The sequence below is a fragment of the Stegostoma tigrinum genome, chromosome 6, assembly GCF_030684315.1.
Source record: "Stegostoma tigrinum isolate sSteTig4 chromosome 6, sSteTig4.hap1, whole genome shotgun sequence".
In the NCBI taxonomy this organism is placed as follows: domain Eukaryota; kingdom Metazoa; phylum Chordata; class Chondrichthyes; order Orectolobiformes; family Stegostomatidae; genus Stegostoma; species Stegostoma tigrinum.
Window position 1 is genome coordinate 72,466,678 of NC_081359.1, and position 12,539 is coordinate 72,479,216.

Here is a 12,539-nt window from a genome sequence, read left to right on the forward strand (position 1 = left end):
CTAGAGTCCTTACAACACCTAGCTGCCGACTAAATCCTAGATCACTGTTCTAAAAGAACGGAGATATCAATTGTGTTATTCCTCAATGAACTCTCAACTATACAAATTCAGTTCCCTTTCAGCACTCCAACTAAAACAGTTCTGTTCAGCAATACGTTTGCCTGTCTTGGTCCATCTCCTCCAACTTCCTACAATCTTTCAACTGCTGACTCTTGAACTGTTAAGTGAAGAAAATGAAAACCCCTCAAAAAAAAAGCCCCATCCTAATTGTTACGCATAATCAAAACTAGCAAAAGCCTGATAATTATTTGAGTGAAAGCTAAATGCCAACGTTCAGGGCCTGCTGACAAGACAAATTGCACACAAGCAGTAATGATTGCCTGCACTGCACTCCCGAAAGTTCTGTCCAGAGTTGCACGCAACATTAAGGCCTAATTAGCCAGTTACAAAACAAAGACAGGCAGCCAAATCAAATTAGCTTTCCTGTTCCCATATTTGCAACCCAGTAAAATTGAAATAAATGATCAAAATTTACCCCAAATGGATTCTAACTTGACTGTTTGAATAACCAGAACCAGATTGTAAATAAATCAGGAACCAAGTTTATATCCAAAACAAAGCATGAGCAATTAATACTGTAATTTTAAAAGTACCAAGTTAAACAGAATAATTTTGTTAATGTTGATGATTTAAACCCAAATTTGCTTTTGATTCTAGCTGCCACTCTCACGACAACTGGCAAACAGGTGCCGTTAAGGGATAAATCAAAAGGGAAATGAGAGAGGAAACTGTCCAACTCACATAAGCCATCTTCATGATCCATATACTCATAGGTAGATAGATTTTTTTGGTTCGTGAAGATACTGACACATTCAAATAGTTCCAGTAAGCTCCAGGAATATTCACGTAATACTTTTATCTGAGGTTATTCTCTGAACCTCCAATAAGCTGAAAATGATAATCAGGAAGCAATCAAGCCTCCAACCTATAGTGCTCAAAACCACAAACCTCCTAATTTAAACACAGTTCAAACTTTGGTTTCCTTAGAGAGGAGGATAACTTCTTTAAGGAAGGCATCCCATATCGGAAGAAGAGTCCCAACCCGAAACGTCAAGCTTTCCTGCTCGGCCGGCTTTGTTCATCCAGCTTCACACCATGTTATCTTAAACTTTGGTTTGTCTTTGTTAGACTAGTTGTCTCCCCATGAGGCCCCAGTTAACATTCAACATCTGCGAACTTAGGTATATAGATGCATTACGCTTCTAAACATCTAGAATGTTAAACACATTAAGAATCAACCTGCAATTAACTTCCAGGTTTGGTATCCAGATAGTTTTTTTAAAAAAATGCTGCTTTGCACACAGCCCCAAAGTCACCTTCAGCTCACAAATCCAAACCAAAATTGATTTTAAAATCAAGAAGCTCTCAACAACAATTTATTACGAATATCAAATCAAAGAGGTCAATGAGCCCGTTTACAAAGCCAGTTACCCACAGCCATTTTCAAACTTGCTTGTCTAATTCGCCCTTCAAAAATTTACCATTTAGACCACTGCACCAAGAGACAGGCCACTCCTCAATTATTCACACTAATTTATGTCTGTCATGATGGCATCTCTCCAACTCAGGACATCCAAGATGCCTACCCCTTTAAAACTGATCATAGCCTGCACAGACCAACAGGCTGTTTCATGAGTAGCAATACCTTCCACAGCTGGTAGTAAATGAAGAATGTTGGTCTGGAAGTACACAGCTGTAGGTTTTCTTCCTTCTGCTGGGCTCTATTCTCCCCTACCATGTAGGTCATTTTAACTGCCCTGTCTGTTCCACACTAGAACAGACTGCTCATCCTCAGACACTCCTTATTACACACTTCGGTCTTCTCACTCGGCCTCACCAAATTAAGCATCTTGCTGTCAGCCCAGATATTCAGGCAAATGTTCTCAATTAGAATCTGTGAAATCATACAATAGTAGCATAGAGAAAGGTAGGCAAAGACAAATGGCTCCTGAACACAGAGTAGGAACTGCTGATAGTGGAGTCTGAGATAACAAGGTGGGGAGCTGGAAGAACACAGCAGGCCAGGCAGCATTAGAGGAGCAGGAAGGCTGACGTTTCAGGTCTGGACCCTTCTTCAGAAATGGGGGAGGGGAAGAGGGCTCCGAAATAAATAAAGTTGGGGGGGGGGTGAGGGGGGAGGAGGGAGAAGGCGACAATAGAAGGTGCACAGATGATGGTCAGGTCAAGGAGACAGGGATGAAACCAGTACAAATGAGTATAGGGAGTTAGAATGGGGGTTGGTCAGTGAGGGAGGGAGAGGCGGGTAGGTGGGATGGAAGACGGACAAGTCAAGGAAACAAAGACGAGGGGGGCTGGGGAGATTTTGAAGCCTGTAAAGTTCATATTGAGACCATTGAGTTACAGGGTTCCCAGGCAAAACATATGAAGTGCTGTTCCTCCAGCCTTCGGGTGGCATTGTTGTGGCACTGGAGGCGGCCCAGAATGGTCATGTCATCCAAGGAGTGGGTGGAGGAATTGAAGTGGTTTGCGACTGGAAGGTGTTGTCATTTGTCATGAACCAAGAGTAGGAGCTCCACAAAGCGGTCTCCAAGCGTCTGCTCTTTTTCCCCCGATGTAGAGGAGACCACATCAGAAACAGTGAATACAATGTACCAGATTAGTGAATGTGCAGGTGAGCATCTGTATTATGTGGAAGGTTTTCTTGAGGTCTGGAATGGAGGGGAGGGCAAAGGCATAGGGGCAGGTACAGCACTTCCTGCAGTTGCAGGAAAAGTGCCGGGGTGGTGGGGCTCGTGGGGAGCGTGCAGCGGGCAAGGGAGTCGCAGAGAGCGCGGTCCCTCCAGAAGGCAGAGAAGGATGGGGAGGGAAATATATCCTTGGTAGTGGGGTCAGAGTGGCGGATAATGATGCGTTGAATCCGGAGGTTGATAGAATTCCTCTTGTCCACACGTCATCCTGTCTTTGTCATTATTGCGGGGACGGGGTGTGAGGGCTGAGGTGCGGGAAATGTGAGATGCATTCGAGGGCATTTTTGACCACTGCAGAGGGGAAATTACAGTCCTTGAAAAACAAGGGCATCTGGGTTGTCTGGGAGTAGAATGCCTCACCTTGGGAGCAAATGCAGCAGAAGTGAAGGAACTGGGAATAGGGGATAGCATTCTTGCAGGAAGGTGGGTGAGAAGTGGTGTATTCTAGGTAGCTGTGGGAGTCAGTAGGTTGAAATAGATGTCGGTTTCCAGGTGGTTACCAGGATTGAGACAGAAGGGTCCAGGAAGGACAGAGAGTTATCAGAGATGGCCCAGGTGAACTTAAGGTTGGGATGGAAGGTGCTAGTAAAGTGGATGAACTGTTCAAGCTCCTCGTGGGAGCACAAGGTGGCTCCGATATGGTCAATGTAATGGAGGAAGAGGTGGGTAATGGTGCCAATGTAGCTGCGGAAGAGGGACTGTTCTACTTATCTTACAAAGAAGCAGGTATAGCTTGGGTCCCTGCGGTTACCCATGGCCACCCCTTTCGTCTGTAGCAAGTGGGAGGAGTTGAACGAGAAGTTGTTAAGGGCAAGCACAAGTTTGGTTAGGCAAATAAGGGTGTCAGTGGAAGGGGACTGGTCGGGCTTGCGGGAGAGGAAGAAGTGGAAGGATTTTAGGCTATTTGCACGGAGAATGCAAGTATATAGGGTCTGGACGTCCATGGTGAAGATGAGGTGTTGAGGGCTACAGAATCGCAAGTTTTGGAGGAGTTGGAGGGCGTGGGTGGTGTCACAGACATAGGTAGAGAGTGTTCCTGGACCAGAGGGAGAAAATGGAGCCAAGATGAGTTCGGTGGGGCAGGAGCAGGCAGAGACAATGGGTTGACTAGGGCAGTCGGGTTCATGGATTTTGGGCTGAAGATAGAAACGGGCTGTGAGGGGTTGGGGAATGAAGACGTTGGAGGCTGTGGGTGGGAGGTCACCTGAGGTGATGAGGTTATGGATGGTCTGGGAGATGATGTTTTGGTGGTCAGGGGTGGTAGCATGTCCAAGGAAGAGGCAGGAAGAGGTGACAGAGAGTTGATGCGTGGTCTTGACGATGTAGAGGTCAGAGCGCCATATCACAACTGTGCTTTCCCCATCGGTGGGTTTTATAGTGAGGTTAGGGTTGGTGCAGACGGCTGCACGTTCTGTGGGGAGAGGTTGGAGTGGGTGAGGTGATTGATGTCATGACATTACAAGCTTCCAAGTCTCCCCACCCCAACCTCATCCCGAGACCAGCTCCTCTCGTCCCCGCCTCTTTCTGACATGTCCAGCTTTTCTCTCACCTATCCACTCCTCCCACCTCAATGACCGACCCCCACTTCCTAACTACACTCACCTGTATTGGCTTCATCCCTGCCTCCTTGACCTGTCTGTTTTCTCTCCACCTATCTGCTCATCTATCTACCTTCTATCATCGCCTCCCCGTCTCTCCATTTATTTCAGAGCCCCCCCTCCCCCATTTCTAAAGAAGGATCTAGACCCGAAACATCAGCTTTCCTGCTTCTGTGTTTATCCAGCTCCACACCTTGTTATCTTTGGCTCCTGAACACAGGTCTGACTTGAAAGCACTGTAACTGATGTAATTGTGCATTCACTAGCAGAAAGCAAAAACAAAATATCCACGAGCAGCAAGATTGATTTTTTAAGAAAATCTCTGCTGATAGGATCCAAGGCATTGACAACGTCTACGAAGGCGATGTGAAGAGACCTCTCTCATTCAGGATGCATCTCCTGCGGTTGTCAAAGTGAGCAAATCACCTCAACTGCTACCTATCAGGACAAAAAAGTTGCAATGTCTGAGGGTAGATGCATGATCTTATGGACTGCAATCTTTTTCGAGCAATACATTGAAAGACACTCCCACAATACTCAACAAGGAAAGCTCCAGCCATCTTTCTACCTGTATGGAAGTTTCAGAGATAATCACCTCTGGCCCAGCTTCATGGGAAGCAAATTTGGTTGCCATGGGGCCTGTTACATTTAATTCCTTCATACATCCCCCCAGATTCCAAGTGATGCCCAGTTGCAGAGTTTCAACCAGTATTACTTAGCACAATACACAACGGCAGTGTGGCATACTGTGTGCCTGGCTTTTAGACAGTTCACTTATTTTCCCCTCCAGAAAAAAGACTCCATGAGTTACCATGCCTATACAATGTTGTAAACTCTTCCTGGAAGTTTGTTCCTTTTGGATTTGCAACCCACACAAATTATTTGGTTTGCTATCAGTGTTTGCTTCATAACGTTAAGTGTGTTACAATTTCAACTAAACTAATACAATCAAGGGTCAGCAGTAGGTCAATGACACCCCCAAACTTACTCATACCTGGTCCGATTGCAAATTTAACTCCGCATTCCCTCCATACCCCTTACCTGCCTAATCCAGACATAACATCAATCTCAATCTCCGATGAGCAGTTGTTTGTAAACCATCACTACCCAGCTCGTCCCCGCCTCCCTAACCTGTTCTTCCTCTCACCTATCCCCTCCTCCCACCTCAAGGCGTAACTCCATTTCCTACCTACTAACCTCATCCCACCTCCTTAACCTGTCTGTCCTCCCCAGACTGACCTATCCCTCCCTACCTATCTTCTCCACTATCCATCTTCGGTCTGCCTCCCCCTCTCTCCCGATTTATTTCAGAACCCCCTCCCCATCCCCCTCTCTGATGAAGGGTCTAGGCCCGAAACATCAGCTTTTGTGCTCCTAAGATGCTGCTTGGCCTGCTGTCTTCATCCAGCTTCACGCTTTGTTATCTCAGATTCTCCAGCATCTGCAGTTCCCATTATCTCTGATCGCCTTTCATGACTGGCCTCCTTTTTTTTGGGGGGGGGGGTGGAAGAGAGAGAAGAGGGGGGCAAAGAACCTCCTCCTCGTCAGTTTTCACTCCCATGATTAACAGACCTTCATTAGATTCATTTCATACTCACCCCTCCTTCTCAACAGCAGCCCTCTTGTCCTTATGCTCCATTCCCACTTGCCTCTATTTACACGTCACTTGTCATTTCACTACCTGTGCAAATTTTTCACTATATTCACTGAAACCACAGGAATCATTTTCCATTTCATATTCCACTCACTACCCTCTTACCACACTAACAGAAGAGACTTGGAAGCATAAATGTGTTGCTGTTCGCATGCCTAATATTCAATTTACAACCAGCAAGGTTATACAAATAAACTTCCACTTTCATTACAGACTCTGACCATGCCAGATTTTGTGCCCAAATGAGGATTCTGAATGCAGCTCCATCATTACAATGCTGTTCGCAACGCTGGTACCTACTAGAAAACACTACCTTATTCGCAGGTCAGATCTATAGTGCGCATCCAATTTTGTCATCCTGTCCTTCAAGTCTTAATTTACATCTTTCACGAAGTTAACCTGATAGTCTCACGAAATTTAGGGGCAGCAGATACCCAACAAACTAGTCTCTAACTGCTTTATCTAGATATTAAATAATAGCAAAATGCAATTAAGGCAATATCTACTAGGGTTAAGTCAGAATCTCAATATCGATGGTTCAAACTTGGCGATCAGTTTTGTCAATGCATTCCTACGAAGGATTGTTTACCTCGATAATACAGGGCGAAGCGTGGCGGCACACTGCAACATTTTCAAGATAAATTCCAACTAAACTAATGGTCTACAATCACGCATCAATAACGTTTTAAATGAATCGCAAAAAAAAATTGTTCAAAAGTACGTGTTATATTGTATAATCAGCCTCGAGACATTAGTTGTAGCTGCTACAAAGATCCGGAGTCAAATCGGGCTCATTATTGTCATGAAACTATTTCAGCAATTTCACACTGTTTTGAAAGTTGACTTGCAAGTTGTCACTAAGTTTGTGCAACAAACTTTTTCTTCTCTTTCACAGAAAAATGATTTCTAAAACCACACCCAAGGGAGCACTGAATTGTTTACAAGTCACAATTTTTTCTACGCCGTTCGCCAAACCATGCCACAAGTCCTTTTTTACGAAGGTATAAGTAGGAAATTCAAACTATCAACAAGCGTCTCAACTAAAGGCCGCACAAAAAAAAAATCGCTGCAGACAAGCAGGAAGTTTGTTGAAACATTTCGCCAAGAAAAAAAAACGAAAACACGCGCAACAAAGAATGAACAAGTTCGATGTCTGCGCTGCAAATCGGTTTCAATCCCTGTATCTGTATCGTGTATTTTATGAAGTTAGTAAATTGTGATCCAAGGCCTAAATCAGAGACCAGAAAGCCGTTGAACAGAAAAAATGGCGCCTATAAAATTGAACCAACACGTTTAACTTACCAAGCGAATGAAGCCGAACCCGCGGTCCCTGTTGATAAAAACCTCAGATGGCTCCCCATATTTCTGGAACAATTTCTTGAAATCTTCTTCCGTGATATCAGTCGGTAAATTTCCGACAAAGAGCCTGCACCTTTGAGTATAAGTCTTCTCCCCTGGCCTGCGAAAATTCTTGATGTCCACCGTCAGGGGTTCACCTTCTTCACCAGGCACGGTTCCTTCCAGATCCGCCGTATCATAGTCTCTTTTCATCGGAGAATTGCGACTATTCTCCAATTGTACTTGTTTCAAATTTCGGCTCATCTGATTTGACTGCATTTTTATTAGCTCTTGTGAAGCCCACAATCGGGAAAACTTTTAAAGAAAAATTTAACGGGAAACGTGATTATTACTTAACAGCGACACAAATACGACTACCCGTATTCAGACTTAAAATGGCGGCTGCAACACAACGTCCAACCGCTGAAAAACCAATGACGCTTACTCCGGTGGGGGGGGTAGGGAACTAAACGCAGCACTGTGGGAAACCAACTCGCTCACTCCACCGTTAAATTCCCCCTTTCAAAAATGGCTTTCGAATTGAACTACAATTCCTATTAGGCATTGCGCCATACCGTTTTATGTATTTAGCAAGCATATATTTTTCAATTTTCTTCCATGTAAAGAAATAACTATCAAGTTTATTTTCACGTGACTGGTTCACAAATTAAAGTAATCAATTGTTTATTTTGATGTGTCCCTTCTGCTCTTTTGCCTGCCAATCACACAGCGCCCTCTCCGGCCCAGGATCATAAACATGTTGCTGGAGAGCTGGTGGGTAACCTAACTTGCTGACGGGGTGGTGGAGCCGTCATAATGATTGTCAAAGCCAAGAACCAAACGGTCATCGTAATTCTGCCATTCTCTGGCCAATTGTGAGCATTTAACCAACCAGTGTGCGCCAAAGGCGGGACTTCGATAATCAAGTTCGAGTGACTTAAAGTCTAGCCCGGGACTGGAACGAGTGCGGTCGGTGTAGATCTCTGGGAAATCGGGTAAGATGTGATGGTAACCCTGCCTACTTTAGCCTTTTTTTTTCTTGAATCGTTATACGGGTTCTGGGGCCAAAACGTGTAAAAAGAAGCCACATGATTTAATTCTTGGAAATAATGGTTAATTGAGTAAAGTTTCACTTGTCCCGCCTTTATTTTTTCCCTTTTAATCCCCCGCACGTATTGTTTCGGTCGCTCTCTAATGGCGGACGTGCGCTAGTACCGCAACGAAGGGGGTAAACCCGTGAGGGATGGGGGAGGGGGTGTATTCTTGAGGGTACGAGCTGGGGGGGGGGCGGCAGGGCTTTTCCTTAGGGAATTTTACCCACTTTGTCCTAGGTTTAAAAACAAAACCCTAAACTATTTATATTTTCACGAAATAAGTGGGGCAATTTTTTCCTTCTGTAGTTGAGGGGGGAAGCTAGCTTTTTTCCCCCCACAATAGTTTTATGGTATTGGGGCTAATTTCACTATCTTGGATTACTTGTATTCCATTTCTTATCATCTGTACAATTAATTTAAATTTTGCCCCTTTTTTTGTACCCCTTTTCCTAAGGTTGCTAATCCCGGATGGGTAGTTTTTTTTCCTCTGTGAGCATTGTGGGTGTGAATAGCGAAACGCACAGACGCTCGCCACAAGCGAGCTTGGTGCGTGTGTTGAAGGCGGGGCGACTGGGGGTTGGAGGGTGGAGAACCTCGCGTAGATTAGTGCTAGCCTCTTAATTGGGATGAGTTCCCTTTCTTATATTTCTTTCTCTAGGCGAAGAAAGCAAACCTAATTGTTGCTACTTAGAAAGTGTGTTCGTTGTAAAGTCAGCCCTTTTTAACTTTTTCTGGGTGATAAGGGGAGGCCGGTATGTCGATGGAAATGAATTTTTTTCATTGAAACGAGCTCAGAAGAGAATCCAGCCCAGATTTTGTAACGAGCCGTTGTCCTGGATTCAGTGGTTCTCTGGGTTTCACGTACACCAAGCGGTTCAGTACCTCGTTTTCATGGTCTTTTGTTAGTCCGCATTGTGGTAGAAAAAGAAATATGCTACTTGGCGAACCTGTACCGTTTATTTAACAAAAATAGAATTTCGAAATAATGAGATCACCATGACATCATGTGAAAACCTACTATATTTTTTCTGCAATCGGAAATAAATATTTCCAGCGTGCCTAAATGACTCGTTTAACGATGATACGCCGAATTGTTGTGTTTAAATTATAGCTAAACAAGTTGCGACTACTTTACCAGTTTTCTTTAATGAGGAACACGTACTTGACCCGTCATTCTGACACTTGAATTTACTGTTTGTAATTCTGTAGTGTAAGATAAAATAAGGTATGAATAGTAACAATTTCTCATGTCTGACGTTTATTGCTCGAAGCTCGTATCTTCAATCTGGAAATCGCCTGAGGTTACCAAAATCACAAGTGCTGGTGGAGACTTTTTTGATCCATGTATGGTAGAGCTATCAAACTCCTTGCCTCACTCACGTCACCCCCAACAGCCCCCCCCCCCCCCCCCCCCCCATGACAGGATTTATTTTGAAGTATTTCTTCAATTCCTTTTGAAAGTTGCGAGTGAATCTTTTCCAGCCCCCCCCCCCCATTTTGCACATAATACTTAACAGAATTTTACAAATAGGAAAAGATCCAACAGGTGGATTTTCTCTTTTATTGTTACAGAAATTTTGGCCCAAACAGTCCATTGCTTACCATTATCCCAAACTAAACTAGTCCCACCTGCCTACTCTTGACCCATATTCGTCCAAACACTTAATTTTGTGTACTTACCAGATGTATTTTAAATGTTGTAACTGTGGTTGTATCCATCACTTCGTCCAGAAGCTCATTCCATGCAATAACCACTCATGATTTTTAAAAAATCATACAACTTAAGTTAAATTAAATTTCTGACTTCATTCACTAGAAACATATTTATTTTTGACTGTGCCTCTAATCCACTTTAAACTATTCCTATTTATCTTTCCTTGGTCTGAGGAGTGTTGAGGTCCATCATTTCTGGTACCAAGCTAGCAAATTATATCTCGAAGGCTTCTTCCTACAGTGCCTTGTATAGAATTGAATGCAGCGTTCTGAATGAGGCTTTTTTTCTTACATCTATACTATAGCCTTCGATCTTCTGTTTGAACGGCCTTCTTAATTTATCTTGCTACTTAGTGTGCTTGGACCTTGTGTCTTCATTCCTGCACCCATCTTGAAATTGTACCATGTTAAGTTTATCTGCCAGTCATCTGGAATTCTGAGATTATTGCTTTGTTTGTTTAAAAGAATTGTAGAATGATTATAACACAAAACACCAGTCAGTCCATTGAATCCATGCTAACTCTCCTGGTACAATATTCTACTCATTCCACTGTTCTATACCATAGCCTGTAGATTTATTCCCCTCCAGTTCCATCCGATTCCCTTCTTGAAATAATAGTTTATTCATCCCAACAGTGTCCCATTAAAGCATTTGAATGTCTGAGGGAAGTCCCTTCTCTGACACACAGGGTTTGACCTAGCTATGGCATGAATTCTTAGTCATGAGATAATGTAGCATTTTTCTTTAGTCTCAGTAATACGATAAATAAACTTTCTCTGCTTCACATAACCTCTTCAGCATTTAAAGCAGACACTTGTGAAACTTTTTTTACTAGATTGCTTAAAGTCCTTTTCAGTCATCAAATGCCATTTTAACAATTTAAAACCATTATTTCCATTTCTCGGGAGCAGCTGCTTTACACACCCAGCTTCACTTTTAAAAAGACTGAACAACCAATTTTTCCCCAGTTTTATGGGTGTTTGTTTTCCCTGAAATAAATCCATCTGAAAGCATGTAACACTTCATTGGGAAAGTTGACAAGCAAAGAAAATAAATGAGAGGCTTCCTCGAGAGCAGTAAGTTCTTCCTCTCACACTGTCATTAATTCAAATTTAAAAATCCAAACTTAAGTAAAATGGCACATCCTGTTTGAGCATATGAACAAGGAATAAGAGTAGGCTGCTTGGTCCTTTGATAACAAAGTGTGAAGCTGGATGAACACAGCAGGCCAAGTAGCATCTCAGGAGCTTCACAGTTTGTTATCTTGGATTCTCCAGCATCTGCAGTTCCCATTATCTATGCTTGGTCCTTTGAGCCTGCTCTGCCATTCGATATGGTCATAGCTGGTTTGATTTTAATCTCCACTCTACATTCTTGCTTATGGCTGACAATCTTTTATTCCCTTGGTAATAAAAATATGTCTACTTCTGCCTCACATCACAAGTCTCCCCAGAGAAATATGAAAATTTGTTGCAGAGGCATTTTCATTACTCATCAAAAGTTCACGCCACTGTTGTTATGTCACTCAAACAGTAATAACATGTTCACTTCAGTATACAAATTACATGCAACCATATTTTAAATTAGTTAATTGGCATCACGTTACTTTGTTCTTCAGATTTGCACTTGATTAAATGTTTGCTTGTAATTTCCTTCCCGGGCACGTAACTGATTTTTATGTTATATGGTTGGAGAATTAAACTTCAAAATAATAATTTCCTGCCCCAAAATTTTATAAAGAAAATCCAATGTTTCATGTCCATATACTGTTTCATCTACATTGTTACTAATATGTATTTTGCAATGATGTGGCGTCTACACGACGTATTTTTTTTTCCTTCAGTTATTGAATGCTTAAAGGTAACATGTATAGGAGCAAAATTACCCAATGGCTGCTAGGTTTCTCAAGCCCATTCCCTATCTTCTCCCAATAGCCCTTAACTCCCATACTAACCAAGAAGATTCTGCCACTGATTTCCAGTCAGTGTCTTTGTGAAGTAACTGACAGACCAGCCATTCCCTATCTTATCATCCTGCAGCAAAGCAATCCCCACACCAAGACTTCCATAGGCAGTTTTCAGTCTTCTGATTAGACACAGCTAAAACTAGTGTGGTTTTCAGCACAGCTTTCAAGTTGTCAATGACACTTGTGCCTGTTTAAATTCTCCACTTTTCTTCAAGATCTCCAAAGCACAACAACTGAGCCTCAGAAAAAGGCTCTGAATAGGCTATTTGATAACTTATTTTTGAGTTCCAAGTTAACATATTGCACATCTATTAAGAAAATGAACTGAAGACGTTGGTTTTGTGCTTTGCAAATTTTTGAAAATTGTGTCCAATAACTGCTTTTGCATAATCCTGTTGTTCCTGTCT

At 42.8% G+C, this 12,539-nt stretch overlaps 2 protein-coding genes across 9 annotated transcripts in view; one reads left to right on the forward strand and one right to left on the reverse strand.

Moving 5' to 3' along the window:
* Positions 1-7,810, reverse strand: part of pspc1 (paraspeckle component 1) — a 107,567-nt gene extending 99,757 nt beyond the window's left edge. For 2 of the 3 annotated variants that reach the window (XM_048533532.2, XM_048533530.2), the window contains exon 1: positions 7,323-7,808. In XM_048533532.2, coding sequence (XP_048389489.2) covers positions 7,323-7,637 — 315 coding nt within the window. In that variant the 5' untranslated portion in view covers positions 7,638-7,808. Of the gene's footprint in view, positions 1-7,322 lie in introns of all 3 variants that reach the window. The other variant, XR_007247813.1, reaches the window with a different exon arrangement.
* Positions 7,811-8,185: 375 nt separating this feature from the next.
* zmym2 (zinc finger, MYM-type 2) overlaps positions 8,186-12,539 on the forward strand; it is a 160,458-nt gene continuing 156,104 nt past the window's right edge. For 4 of the 6 annotated variants that reach the window (XM_059646659.1, XM_059646662.1, XM_059646660.1 and 1 more), the window contains exon 1: positions 8,289-8,353. The gene's annotated coding sequence lies outside the window, so the exon portion shown is untranslated. Of the gene's footprint in view, positions 8,367-12,539 lie in introns of all 6 variants that reach the window. The other 2 variants (XM_048532385.2, XM_059646663.1) reach the window with 2 other exon arrangements.